This window comes from Salvia miltiorrhiza, chromosome 5, assembly GCF_028751815.1.
Source record: "Salvia miltiorrhiza cultivar Shanhuang (shh) chromosome 5, IMPLAD_Smil_shh, whole genome shotgun sequence".
NCBI lineage: Eukaryota > Viridiplantae > Streptophyta > Magnoliopsida > Lamiales > Lamiaceae > Salvia > Salvia miltiorrhiza.
The window spans coordinates 30,243,944-30,256,329 of NC_080391.1; the positions used below are offsets into that span (position 1 = coordinate 30,243,944).

General features: G+C 38.6%; 2 protein-coding genes across 2 annotated transcripts; one reads left to right on the forward strand and one right to left on the reverse strand.

Annotated features, from left to right (window-relative positions):
• Positions 1-106: 106 nt before the first annotated feature.
• Positions 107-2,762, forward strand: LOC131026418 (pentatricopeptide repeat-containing protein At1g53600, mitochondrial-like). Its single transcript, XM_057956286.1, is given in 2 exon segments — positions 107-736; positions 738-2,762. Coding segments are annotated over 2 exon segments (2,187 nt in total). The 5' UTR covers positions 107-226; the 3' UTR covers positions 2,415-2,762.
• Positions 2,763-3,611: 849 nt separating this feature from the next.
• Positions 3,612-5,068, reverse strand: LOC131026419 (pentatricopeptide repeat-containing protein At3g14580, mitochondrial). Its single transcript, XM_057956287.1, has one exon. The coding sequence runs from the start codon at positions 4,960-4,962 to the stop codon at positions 3,805-3,807; it is 1,158 nt and encodes a 385-aa protein (XP_057812270.1). The 5' UTR covers positions 4,963-5,068; the 3' UTR covers positions 3,612-3,804.
• Positions 5,069-12,386: the final 7,318 nt, after the last annotated feature.

Here is a 12,386-nt window from a genome sequence, read left to right on the forward strand (position 1 = left end):
AAGTATACTTCTTTTTTTTTCTTTTTTTCTTTTAGGAATAAAATTCTAAGTATACTTATATGCAATTAAGCCATTTTTTATATCGAAAAGAATGTGCCACCTATATGTTCAAAATTTTCTTGTCCAAGAAACATACATAGATTCTTCTTATTTCCAATAAAAGATTCCTGCGCTCTTTTGTTTTCTACCTTCATGCCCTCTGTTTTATTTATCGACAGAGTTTTTCATGTTGGCGGTGAAGAAGCCAACTTCTAGTTATCTTAATCTGTTTAATTCTCTCCGCCATCATGGATTCTCAGTTCAACGACAACGAGCACATTCATCTCCGCCTGCCCAAACCACCCTCGCCAAAACTAACAATTTTGTTGCAAACTGCAACTCTCAGATTACAAGATATGGCCGAATCGGAAACATTGCGGGGGCCGAGTCGTTGTTCCACGGCATGCCGGAGAAAAGTGTTGTTACCTACACCGCCATGCTTTCTGCTTACGCAAACAGCAGTAAAATCATAAGTGCCCGAAAACTGTTCGAAGAAATGCCTCAACGGACTGTAACGACGTGGAATGCGATGATCACGGCTTACGTGAAAAATATGAATAGGGTGGACGGTGTGGAAGAGGCGTTTAGACTGTTCCTGAGGATGCCGGTGCGAAATGCTGTGTCCTACTCGGTGATGGTTATGGGTTTGGTTAATTCGGGTAAATTTGATTATGCTGAGAAGTTGTATAGTAGCACAGCCGTTGGGATGGAGGGATCCGTTTTGCTCGAACCTGCTGATGAATGGGTATCTGAAGATTGGCAGATTGGATGAGGCTGTTAGGATTTTTGATGGGATGGTGGAGAAAAATGTTGTTTCTTGGAGCTCAATGGTGGATGGTTTTTGTAAGAGAGGGAGAGTTGATGAGGCTAGGGAGTTTTTTGATTTGATGGAAGAGACCAAAAATGAGTTTACTTGGTGTTCCATGGTTGATGGATACATGAAAGTGGGTCGTTTTGAGGATGGTTTTCGATTGTTCTTGCGAATGAGAAGGGAAGGCGAGGTAGGAATTGAACCCACCATTCTCACTGTGATTTTCGAGTCCTGTGGCAGAATTGGTAGATTTAGGGAAGGTTGCCAAGTCCATGGCCTTTTGTCACGTTTGGGATTTGAGTATGATGTGTTTCTGGCCAATTCAATCATCGCAATGTACTCAAGGTTTGGCTTCGTCAATGAAGCAAGAATTTTGTTTGACATGACGAGCGAGAAAGATGTAGTTTCTTGGAATTCCCTTCTTTACGGATATGTTCAAGCTGGAATGCTTGAAGAGGCGAATGAACTTTTCAAGAAAATGGATTCCAAAGATTCAGTTTCATGGACCACCTTGATTACTGGATTCTCCAACCGAGGTATGACTGGAAAATGTGCTGACTTATTCAGTAAAATGCCTAGACCGGATGATGTTGCTTGGACAGCTCTTATTTCGGCATTTGTGTATAATGAAGAATATGAAGAAGCTATTCGTCGCTTCAATCAGATGATCTTGAATGGAATCAGGCCTAACCCTCTTACATTAAGTAGCTTGCTTAGTGCTTCTGCAAGTTTGGCATCTTTAAGCCTTGGTCTTCAGATACATAATTTTGTGATCAAAATGGTTATGGAGCATGATTTATCCATCCAAAATTCCCTTGTGTCAATGTATTCAAAATGTGGATCTGTAGAAGATGCCTACAAGATATTCAAATCCATCACCAAACCCAACACTGTCTCATTCAATTCTATGATTACAGGATTTGCCCATAATGGATATGGAGAAGAAGCACTTGATTTATTTAGTCAATTGGTTGATGGAGGACTTAATCCTACCGAAGTTACCTTTCTGGGTGTTCTCTCTGCTTGCACCCATGCGGGGTTTGTAGAAGAGGGACGACATTACTTCAAATCCATGAGGACTTTCTTTGAACTTGAACCGGGTCTTGATCATTACGCTTGCATGGTTGATTTGCTTGGTAGGGCTGGCCTTCTCGATGAAGCCCTAAATTTGATCGAGACAATGCCAGTTGAGCCTCATGCTGGAGTATGGGGTGCCCTTCTTGGTGCAAGCCGGACTCACATGCATCTTGATCTTGCAAAACTCGCAGCTCAAAAAATCTTCCAACTTGAACCAAATAATGCTACTCCGTATGTGGTGATGTCAGATATCTATGGTATTACAGGGAAGAGGAGAGATGAAGAAGAAATGAGAGTGTCCAAAAGATTAAGAGGCATAAAAAAGAGTCCAGGTTGCAGTTGGATTACAGTGAAGGACAAGGTCAGATTGTTTCTCTCAGGAGATAAATCTCATGTAAACTTTGAAGAGATCAAAACTATTCTGGGGTCAATTATTCATGATATGAAACACTTAGATTTTACTGACCTTGATTGTCAACTACATTGAGAAATTAACTTTTAGGTCGAGATTTATGAAGCATGGGGTCGAGCTTTGTTGAGCAGCACACTGTACAGACGGTTTCATCCCATTCCTCGCCACTTTGTATGTTCGATGCTGGATCGACATGACTTGTATGATTTAGCATAAGGAACTAGTTCATATATATTGAGGTATGCCATCTGCATTATGCTATTCTTATCTGTGGGATTATGAAGCTTAGTCTGAAGATGTCTTGGGTAAAAGGCCTGTTCCTTAAATATCTGAATTTTGAACTTGTTTCTTCATTTTGGATAAGTCAGTCTTTGGTGAAGGATATTCAGAAACATGGCTTGCTCGTTGAGAATAATCCATTTTAATTTTTAAGCATGTGACTAGTTAGGCTGTGGAACTGGTTTTGTGTTATTGATTTTAATCCATTGATAATAAACAGGGTTAATTACATACAACATGTAATTCCTACTGACATGTGATTAGTTAGTGTGTGTTGTGGATTTTAATCCCTTGATAATAAATATGTTCAATCAAAACTACTCTTGTAGTTTAAGTCCCCATTTACAGAAATTACTCCCGAAAACCTTTTTGCTAGGAACTCAAAATTGCATCAAGTGAAGATGGTATTTGTAAGAATACAAATTAACTCAGCGGGTGTCTCAATGGATGTATGCAGCTTTAGAATATAACTGTCTTTTTAGATGTATCATGTATATTGTGTTGTACATTGAAAAAATATACAGCTTGCGTGTATATGGATTTGAAGAGACAACTACTGAAGTTTGTCATTATTTGTTTTCCATACTTGAATAGTGAATTCATGAGCTGAAAGCATTGATTACTTACAAAATCTCCATTTGATGAGGAAGATGTTGGTGTTGATAAAAGGAGACGGATGACTCGTCTCAAATACAAGATAATTTCAATCAGGGCATCTAATAGACGATTCCAAGAGGTGATGAGAAACAGCTGCAGGGAAAATTTTGACCAAGGACATGGCAAAGATCATTTTGAGATATATATGTTGGAAGATCTCGTTGAAGTTGAAGGACGGTTTTCAGTCTCCGGTGACAATTCTTCAACATTGCAGTTCCAACAGCTGACCTATTTCTTCCTCACAACGATGACATGCTTGAAAATGCACAGCACGTACCTCACACTTTGCATGAGGAACTTTATCTTGAAGCTGTTTAAATTTGTCAAGTATGAGAGTTGTGTAAATTCTTGTATTTTATTCTGTATTGCAACTCTTATCATGCTTGATATAATATAATTGTGAGTACATATCAACTGGCATCTAGCAAAGTTGCATATTGACTGAGTTCAGATTTCTCAATTTGCCTATTTTATCTAAATGAAGTGATCAACATATCATAAAATACAGAAAACCTTTAAAAAGTGAAGCCTAGTTTTGGATAATTTGAGAGAAAAGAGAATTAGAATGATTGTGGGAGAGAAGGCAGTGCAGCATTGTGTTCCACATTCCCATCTTGGGCAGAAATCCATGGGCTAGCATGTGCCTCAACGCCCACTCCACATCTTCAACACCCTTGTCCCCACAAAACCCTTGTATCACCAGCTTGTACGATTGGAAGCTCGGATTTATACCCTTTCCCATCATCTTCTCCATCATCTTCTTGGCCTCACTATACTTGTTGGAATCCAGCAAGCAATACAACACCTCCTGATACGTCCCCGGATTCGGATCACACCCTCTGCGCATCATCTTCTGCAAGAGCTCCACCCCTTCTGCCGCCCTCCCTCGCTTCCTCAACCCGGAGATCAACACGTTGAACACCACCGCGTCCGCCTCCACCCCCTCCGCCTCCATCCTCTCCAGCAGCCCGAACGAGTCCTCCACGCGCCCCCGCCCGCACAGCGCGTGCATTATGGTGGAGAAGGTCCGCGCGGTGGGGCTGCATCTCTGTTGGGGAAATTCGTCGAGCACCTTGAGTGCGGCCTCAATCTGGCCGCTCTCGCACAGGCCTTTTATAATTATGTTGAGGCAGCAGGCGTCGATCTCCACGCCCAGCTTGGCGGCCCCCACGTACACCTCGTGCACCACCTCGAACTGCTTCGTGGTGACCAGCAGATTGAGCACGGTGTTGAAAGTGGCGACGCTGGGCCAGCACTTGTAGTCCGGCATGGCGAAGAGGGTCTCGACAGCAGCGTTGATCCGCCCGGCGGAGTGGCCGTAGATCTTGATGAGGTTGCGGAAGAAGGCGTCGGAGAGGCGGCATTTGCGGTCGGCCTTGATTTGCTGCATCAGCGCCTCGATGGAATCGAAGTTGTTGGCGAGGGCGAGCTTGTGGATGATGGTGGCGTAGAGGGATTCATTGGGGTTGTAGTCCTTGCGGGTGGAGAGCTGGGCGAGGAGAGGGAGGGCCGAATTGGGGTCTTTCAGGGTTTGGAAGATCCTGATTACTTCCGGCGGGCTCAGCCAGTCTTTGTGGCGGAGGAGGTCGGGAGAGGGGATTGGGCGGCTTTTAGAGGGCGCGAATTCATGGAAGGAAACACAAAGATGGAGAATTCGGGAGATGGGTCGCCGGAGGAGATGCATCATTCTTCCATTTGCTACTCGGAAACGGATTTCTGCTATCACAGCCTTCACTATTCCATTTCTTTCCTCGAGTTTACCAAAATTTTCAATCCAATAGAATTTAAGAAAATCAAGATTTTCCATTGCCTCGAAAAAAAAAAAAAAAAAAAAAGACTAAGTAACATTTGATATCAATTTTAAATTGATTTCAAAATTGAATAATAATTTTATAGTTATAATAAAATTAAAAAAAATTATTTTTAAACTACATTTTTTTTCTTTATCTTTATCTTTTTATTTTGTTTACTTTTATTTTAATTTTAAAATTGTGAAATTCAACTAATCATAAAATATTTCATATGCATATCAAATTAAATATCACAAATAAGAGATTTAATTTGATACTATATTTTATGAAAATATTTAATTTAAAATATCAAAATTATATTTATTTAAAGATTAAAATATTTGTAAAAAATCTCTCATCTCTCTTCTTTTTTGAATAAATATATTTTTAATTCTTTTTTATTATTTATTCCATTTTTAACCTTTTTTGCTATCTCATAATATCATTTTTTATTATTGTGATTTTTTTTCAATGTTCAACTTAAATATATTTAGATAAAATTAATTATTTTATTATATTTATAAATATAATTATTAAATTGGTATCAATTTTATATAAATATCGAAATATAAAAATATTTCTCGTGCATTGCACGAGATACAAATCCTAATTATTCTCTAACGTGTATGAAAATATTATTTTTTAAAAATATTTTCTTTATAGAATAGCAATTAGATTAAAGACTGAACTACAATGAATTCAAACTTAAAACTTATTTTCTCATACATTAATTAATTTACGGTTAGACCAACACATGTATATGAAATTATTAATTAATACATACATGACAATATTTTTAACAATTCTGACAACAAAGTGTAATTGAGTTTATAAGACTTTTCCTTCTAACCAATAAATCAGGAGATCGAGTCACTATTATTGTTAGAGCATCCACAATGGGTGACTCTATGGGAGTGACTCGAGTCACCCACAACATTGGGTCACCCACTGCAGCGAACGGCGACTTGAGAGGGACACGATACTTCGGGGCATACCTGATCTCCTTTAATTAAGGCGCGTATGGTGCACGCGCCTATTAAAAAAAATTAAAATTAAAATTCGAATCAAACAGCTTTCATAGTCGTTGCTTCCCTTTTTTTTTTCTTTTTTTTTCTCCCCAACGGCACATAGTCGATTTTTCAACCTTCTTCTTTTTTTTTTTCCTTTCTATAAATACCTCTCACTCATTTCTTCATTCACACACATAAATACTTTTCTCTTTCAATCTTCCTCTATTTCTCCTTCATTCACACACACAAAAAAAATGGAATGGTTCGATGATACTTCATCGTCTTCGTCCGACGGTGTAGCGGAGGCGATGATAGATGAGATCCATGAGCAGAAACAACTGCTTGCTCAAATGTACTACCAACCGGCGCTGGAACGTGTTGTTCATCACTGACAATACGACTACCATGATCGTAAGGCTACCCATTTACGTCTTATGCAAGATTACTTCAATGACAATCCGATGTACGGGTCTATATTTTTCCGACGTCGTTTACGGATGCAGAAGGAGTTGTTCTTGCGCATCGTCGAGGCTGTTCAAGGTGAAGATACTTACTTCCAGATGAGCCATGATGCACGAGGTCGGGACTCTCTCACGCCTTTGCAGAAATGCACTGCGGCTATCCGCTAATTAGCCACTGGCGTCAGTGCGGATACTTTCGACTAGTATTTGAAGGTCGCCGACACGATGGAGCATCTATGCCTCAAGAAATTCTGCAAGGCTGTCATTCGGGCTTACGGAGCCAAGTATCTTCGACGTCCTACGGCGGCGGACATCCAACGCCTTCTTCAGATGCACGAGGCGCGACACAGATTTTCCAGGATGCTCGGCAGTCTTGATTGTATGCATTGGGCGTGGAAGAATTGCCCAAAGGCGTGGCACGACGCATATACACGCGGTGATCAAGGGGAGCCTACCTTGATCTTGGAGGCTGTTGCATCCCACGATTTGTGGATTTGGCATGCCTTCTTCGGTGTCGTCGGTTCGAACAACGACATCAACGTTCTGAACCAGTCGCCTCTATTCTCCGACGTGTTGGATGAAACGGCGGCACCGGTGATCTTTGAGGCCAATCGGCGCTACTACCAAATGAGCTACTATTTGCGTGACGACATATATCCAGAGTGGTGCTGTTTCAACAAGAGTCCGTCGATGGCGACCAATCCAAAGAGGCGAGGTTCAAGAAGATGTAAGAATCGGCACGGAAGGATGTCGAACGTGCCTTTGGTGTAACACCCCGTAGTTTACTTATATTATTAAGACGTCATTAAGAGTATTGAGATATTAAGGTATGCGTATTTTAGAGGTCCAACGATAGAATTATTGAGTAAATCGTATTGATAGAATGAGTTTAGATAGAGATGCTGATTGAGTTGAGAATAGAATTATAGTTTCTCATTTCGGTCTAGAAAATAGATTTATTTCCGTGATAGTTTATTTTATTAAGATTCACGGTGATAACCAAATAAGAAATAAAGACGATGTATGTGAGTGAGAATCATTAGAGAGAAATGACAGATTTTTAAGACGATTAATTCGATGATAAGATTTTGACTGATTGAGATGTCATGTTTGAGTGAGCATATTTAATTGTCTTTTTGTGACCTACTTGATATATGTATATATATATATACATATATATATATATATATATATATAAAGAATAAAGACCAAATCAAGGCCATTCATCTCACTCCAATCAAAGGTTCATATAATTTTCCGATTTGATTTTATATGTAATTAAATATTGGTTACATTTATTTAATCCGAAAAGGGCAAATATGTCCACTCAAATCTACTGAAATCTGGGATCCCGTTGAACAAATCCCGAAAACTCCTCTTTTCCCATTCTGGGACCTAATCTGTCAATTAACATAATAGGTGAACATTAGTATGTTCATTGTTTTCCTACGAACATTTTGACGAACATCAGTATGTTCATTGGTTTTTCTACGAACATATTTACGAATATCAGTATGTTCATTGGTTTTTCTACGAACATATCAACGAACATCAATATGTTCATTGGTGTTTCTACGAGCATATTGACGAACATCAGTATGTTCATTGATATTTTCTACGAACACTTCCTTGACGATATGCAGATCTGCAGATCCGACGGCGGCACGGCGCGGCGGTCGCCACCACGAGCGTTCACCATCGCCGTCTTCATCGGCTTTACCCTGACAACGCCGGGGCAGCACAGCCTCGAGAATCCCTCCGCCTGCGACGCCGGCGGAGATTGGGAAGGGAAGCAAGGGAAGGGGGAGTGGAGGGGATGGCGGCGGAGCAGCAGGAGGAGGAGATGGAGGCGATTGGTAACAGGCTGGCGGAAGGTAATAGGGTGGCGATTTGCTGGTGCAAATCCAGTGCACAAGAGAGGAGGGAGGCCACGGGGGAGGGGGAAGAGAAGAGAGAGATATGGAAGAATAATTGAGAATGTAAATGGAGAGAATTTAGGGCACGATTGTTTTCATATTAAAGTTACAGATTTAACCTTTTGTAAATAATATTTGTATTTATGATTTTGGTGTAAATTTTTTTTAATTCAATAACCTTAAATGTATGTAGCCGTCTGATGGTATAAAATCAAAGGTGTTAATTTGGTCTTTATTCTTTATTTAAGGAAGTGGTCTCCATTGAACTCTCCCCTATATATATATACCCTCCGCCTCGCATGGTGGAAGTTCACTGGTGGCCTCCTACTTCTCCCTGGATGAAGGTCAATACTGACGGCTCTGCTTTGGGCACACCAGGGATCATTGCTGCAGGAGGGGTTTTCAGAGATCATCATGCGGTTGTTCGTGGCTGCTTTCACATTAAAGGGGGAATTGGTTTTTCGTTTGAAGCTGAGCTTTTAGCAGTTATCACTGCTATTAATCTGGCTCATGATAGAAATTGGCACTACTTGTGGATTGAGTCGGATTCCATGTATGTGGTTCGGCTTTTGGAGACTAGATCCTCGGATGTTCCTTGGCGTTTTTATGCTTCTTGGAAAATTGCTCTTCATCTTCTTCAGAAATTCCATTTGATGGCTACTCATATCTTTAGAGAAAGAAATCAGCCTGCAGATATCATGGCTAACATTGATCGGGCGGAAGGGTGGTGGCCGTCAGCCATTAATGAGATTATTCATGCGGTTGCTAGAGACATGTCTACGCATAGTCATGTACGCACTATCAGAAGTTAAGGGGTCTTGGTGTTTGGCAAGGCAGCTTGTGGTGTTGCTCGTTTCTGCTTGGGATAGAGGCTCGTAGGTGTGGTTGTTGGGAAGTTTGTTTGGGGCGTCGTTTCAACCCTTTTACAGTTTTTGGGTGTGCTCAATGCTGGGGTTCAAACGGTCGGGTCCTTTCGGCAGCTCGAAGATAAGTGTGCTCTCTTATCGGTTTCGAGTTTCTGGAGTCGGCATGCTTTGGTCGTTGATGTGCTGTGCTCTGCTCCTTGCTGAGCATCTTTTCTGGTTTCCTCGTTTCCACTTTTGGACTGCTCGAGCGTCGAGCTTTCTCGGCAGTCTTCGCGGCAGCATGGTTAGTGATGCTGTCGGAAACGATTTTCGTTTTGGGGAGGATGTCCTTGCAGCGACGGCGTCTCACCGGCTGATTGGCATCCCTCCCTTGGCTGTTCGTTGGCTAAAAAAGAACCTCGGCGACGGCGTCTCACCGGCCGAGGTTATCTCTATGTTCTACGTTGTTTTTGCTTTTCGGTTTTTGTTTTCCTTTTCTTGCGTTACTTTTCCTCCTCGATTTTTTCTTGTGTCGGAAAGCCGGGTTTATCTAGAGGCAATGGTTCGGCCGGAGCTTCTGAGATTCTCCCATCTCCGCTTTCTACACTCTTTTCTTCTTAGACGAGTACTCTTTTTCCTCTCTCTGAGGTTTTAACGAGGCTCGACCCTTAGTCTGCTTCGCTGTGCTTTCAAGGGTTTAGGTTTTTTCTTTTCTTTTTAATAAAATCTTATTTTAATAATATATATATATATATATATATATATATATATATATATATATTTGAGATTGAATGGTTTATAATTTTTATTGGACGTAGTAACATAAAGATGATTTTTAATTGGTAAATTGTGATCTTACTTTTATATATAATTTTCCTAAGGGAATTTTTTCGGAGTTATTTTTATGAGATAGATGTGATGAGAATTATGTGTGTTCTAATTATGATTATTTGTTTTAGTCACACAATTACTTGATGATTGATTATGATTTTATTAATGAACCACTTTTCTTAACTTAATCACTTTTACTACACCTTTTACTACACAATTTTACCATTTACATTAATTCTTTACTATTTACTTAAGATATTTGTGCAAATGGGCAAGTTGCAAGTGTGAAGTGTTGGAGAAGCTAGATTAGTAGCTTATTGAACAAGTTTAAGCTTTTAACAAAACTTCTCTCTCTCATTTTCGATCTCTCTCTCTCCCTCTCACCTTCTCACTTTCTTTTCTCTCTCTACCACCATTGATGTCATTACCAAGCTCCAAGAATCATTCCCATACCTAGATCTATCCTAAATCAAGCTCTAAACATCCATTTCCCTAGAATCAAGACAAGTTTTTAAGAAGTTTCAAGATTTGAAGCTCAAGGAAGATTTTGCTTTTTTTTGAAATCCTTGAGTAAGTATTGAATTTACCTAGATCTAGATTTATTTGAGTTATATTTGTGTGAATATGGATAGATCAAGCAAGAAAACATCTCCTATTTAATTCTTGTAATTTTTGAAATTTAGGGTTGTACCCCTTCAAAAAAAATTCATTTTCTTTTCTTAAATTGAGGTTATTTAAATGTTATTGGGATCCTATTGAGTCTATTTCCATGTGTAGATAATGGATTTAAAAAGAGATATGAGATTTGAAATAGTTTAGTTTGTGTAAATTTGGGAAGTTTTGGATTTGAGGCTTGATTGATGAATTGAAGATGAATATATGTTATTGAGGTTGCTAATATGATATTTGATGGATTGAATTGATGATTGAGATTGATTAGTGATTTTTGATATGAGTTAGTTTGATGTAATTTGGGCAAAATTGATTCTATGGTTTAATTTACTAATTGATTGTTTATTTATGCAATTAAGTGATTCAATTTGATAGATCTATGGTTTGATTTCTGAATTATGCATGTTTACTAATTTTCAAAAAGCTTAGTTTGTTAAAAATTGGGACTTTATGATCTATGTCTTAATTGATTAAATTGGCTATGGTTAATTGTTATTAAGCATGATAGAAATGATAATTAGGGATCAATTTGGTTAATTGTTGAGAAAGCCTAAAATTGGTTAAGTTTAGTTTACTAATAATTGGGAACTTTTGATTAATGAGATAAATACTTGAATTGATGATGTTTATGTGTTAGTTAGATTACTAGGAAGGGGAAAGCATGATTAAATTGTTTATTAATAATGAGTTGTGAAAATTTTTCGAGTTTAGTTTGCGTGCATACTTGAGATCTTGTATATAAGATGAATTATGAGTTGAGCATGTCTATATGTGGCTTATTGATGATGAATTGAGCTTATATATGCGATATGGGACGAAATGAAGCATCCCCTAAAAACCTATATGTTGGCCGAATGTGATGAGTATAATGGGAAGTCGATGTTTGATTTTTCTTGTATTATATGATCACGTATTTATGTTATTGTGTATTATGTGAGCTTAATTTGAATTTTTGAGAATTTTTCGATGAAGAAACTTTAAGGTTAGTTTGTTAAAAATGAAATAAATTGGAATTTCTTTTTAGTAAATTGATTAAGAATGTGCTATTATATGTCCTTAGCTTTTTACATTGAATTTTTGGGAATTTTTCCCCAACTAAAAAAATAATTTTTGTCGTTTTTACAAAAAGTTTTTAAATGTGTTTGCTAAGGTGCTATTGAACTTGATTAATTATTCTATGAGCTAATTTAGGATTGATGATGCATTGTGTGTACTTATCTATGTGTTTAATTATCTATGTGTTTGTGTGCTGATGTAGTCTAGTTCTATATGAGTGATAAGTTGTTAATAGGATTGGTGTTTACTTAAGAAGTCTAGTTGTTATGAGAATGTTATAGTTGGAGTGAAGTGATGAGAAGCGTTAGGATAACATTAAGATAAGAGTAATATTGTTAGCGAGGAAGTCTTCTGACTTATTTTATATTATCTCATGGACCACCTATTTCGACTATGTTATCTGAAGAAACGAGCACAAGACGAGAGTTAGCTACGTCAAGTATCGAGGGAAGTAATGTTGTTGACTTGCCATACTTTCTAAAATGGTATGATACTTATAAGTATGATTCAAGTTAAAGATTTGATTAATG

What these genes read in the sequence shown, in the direction of transcription:
- LOC131026419 (XM_057956287.1), bottom strand. Translation starts at nt 4,962, where the DNA reads ATGATGCATCTCCTCCGGCGACCCATCTCCCGAATTCTCCATCTTTGT.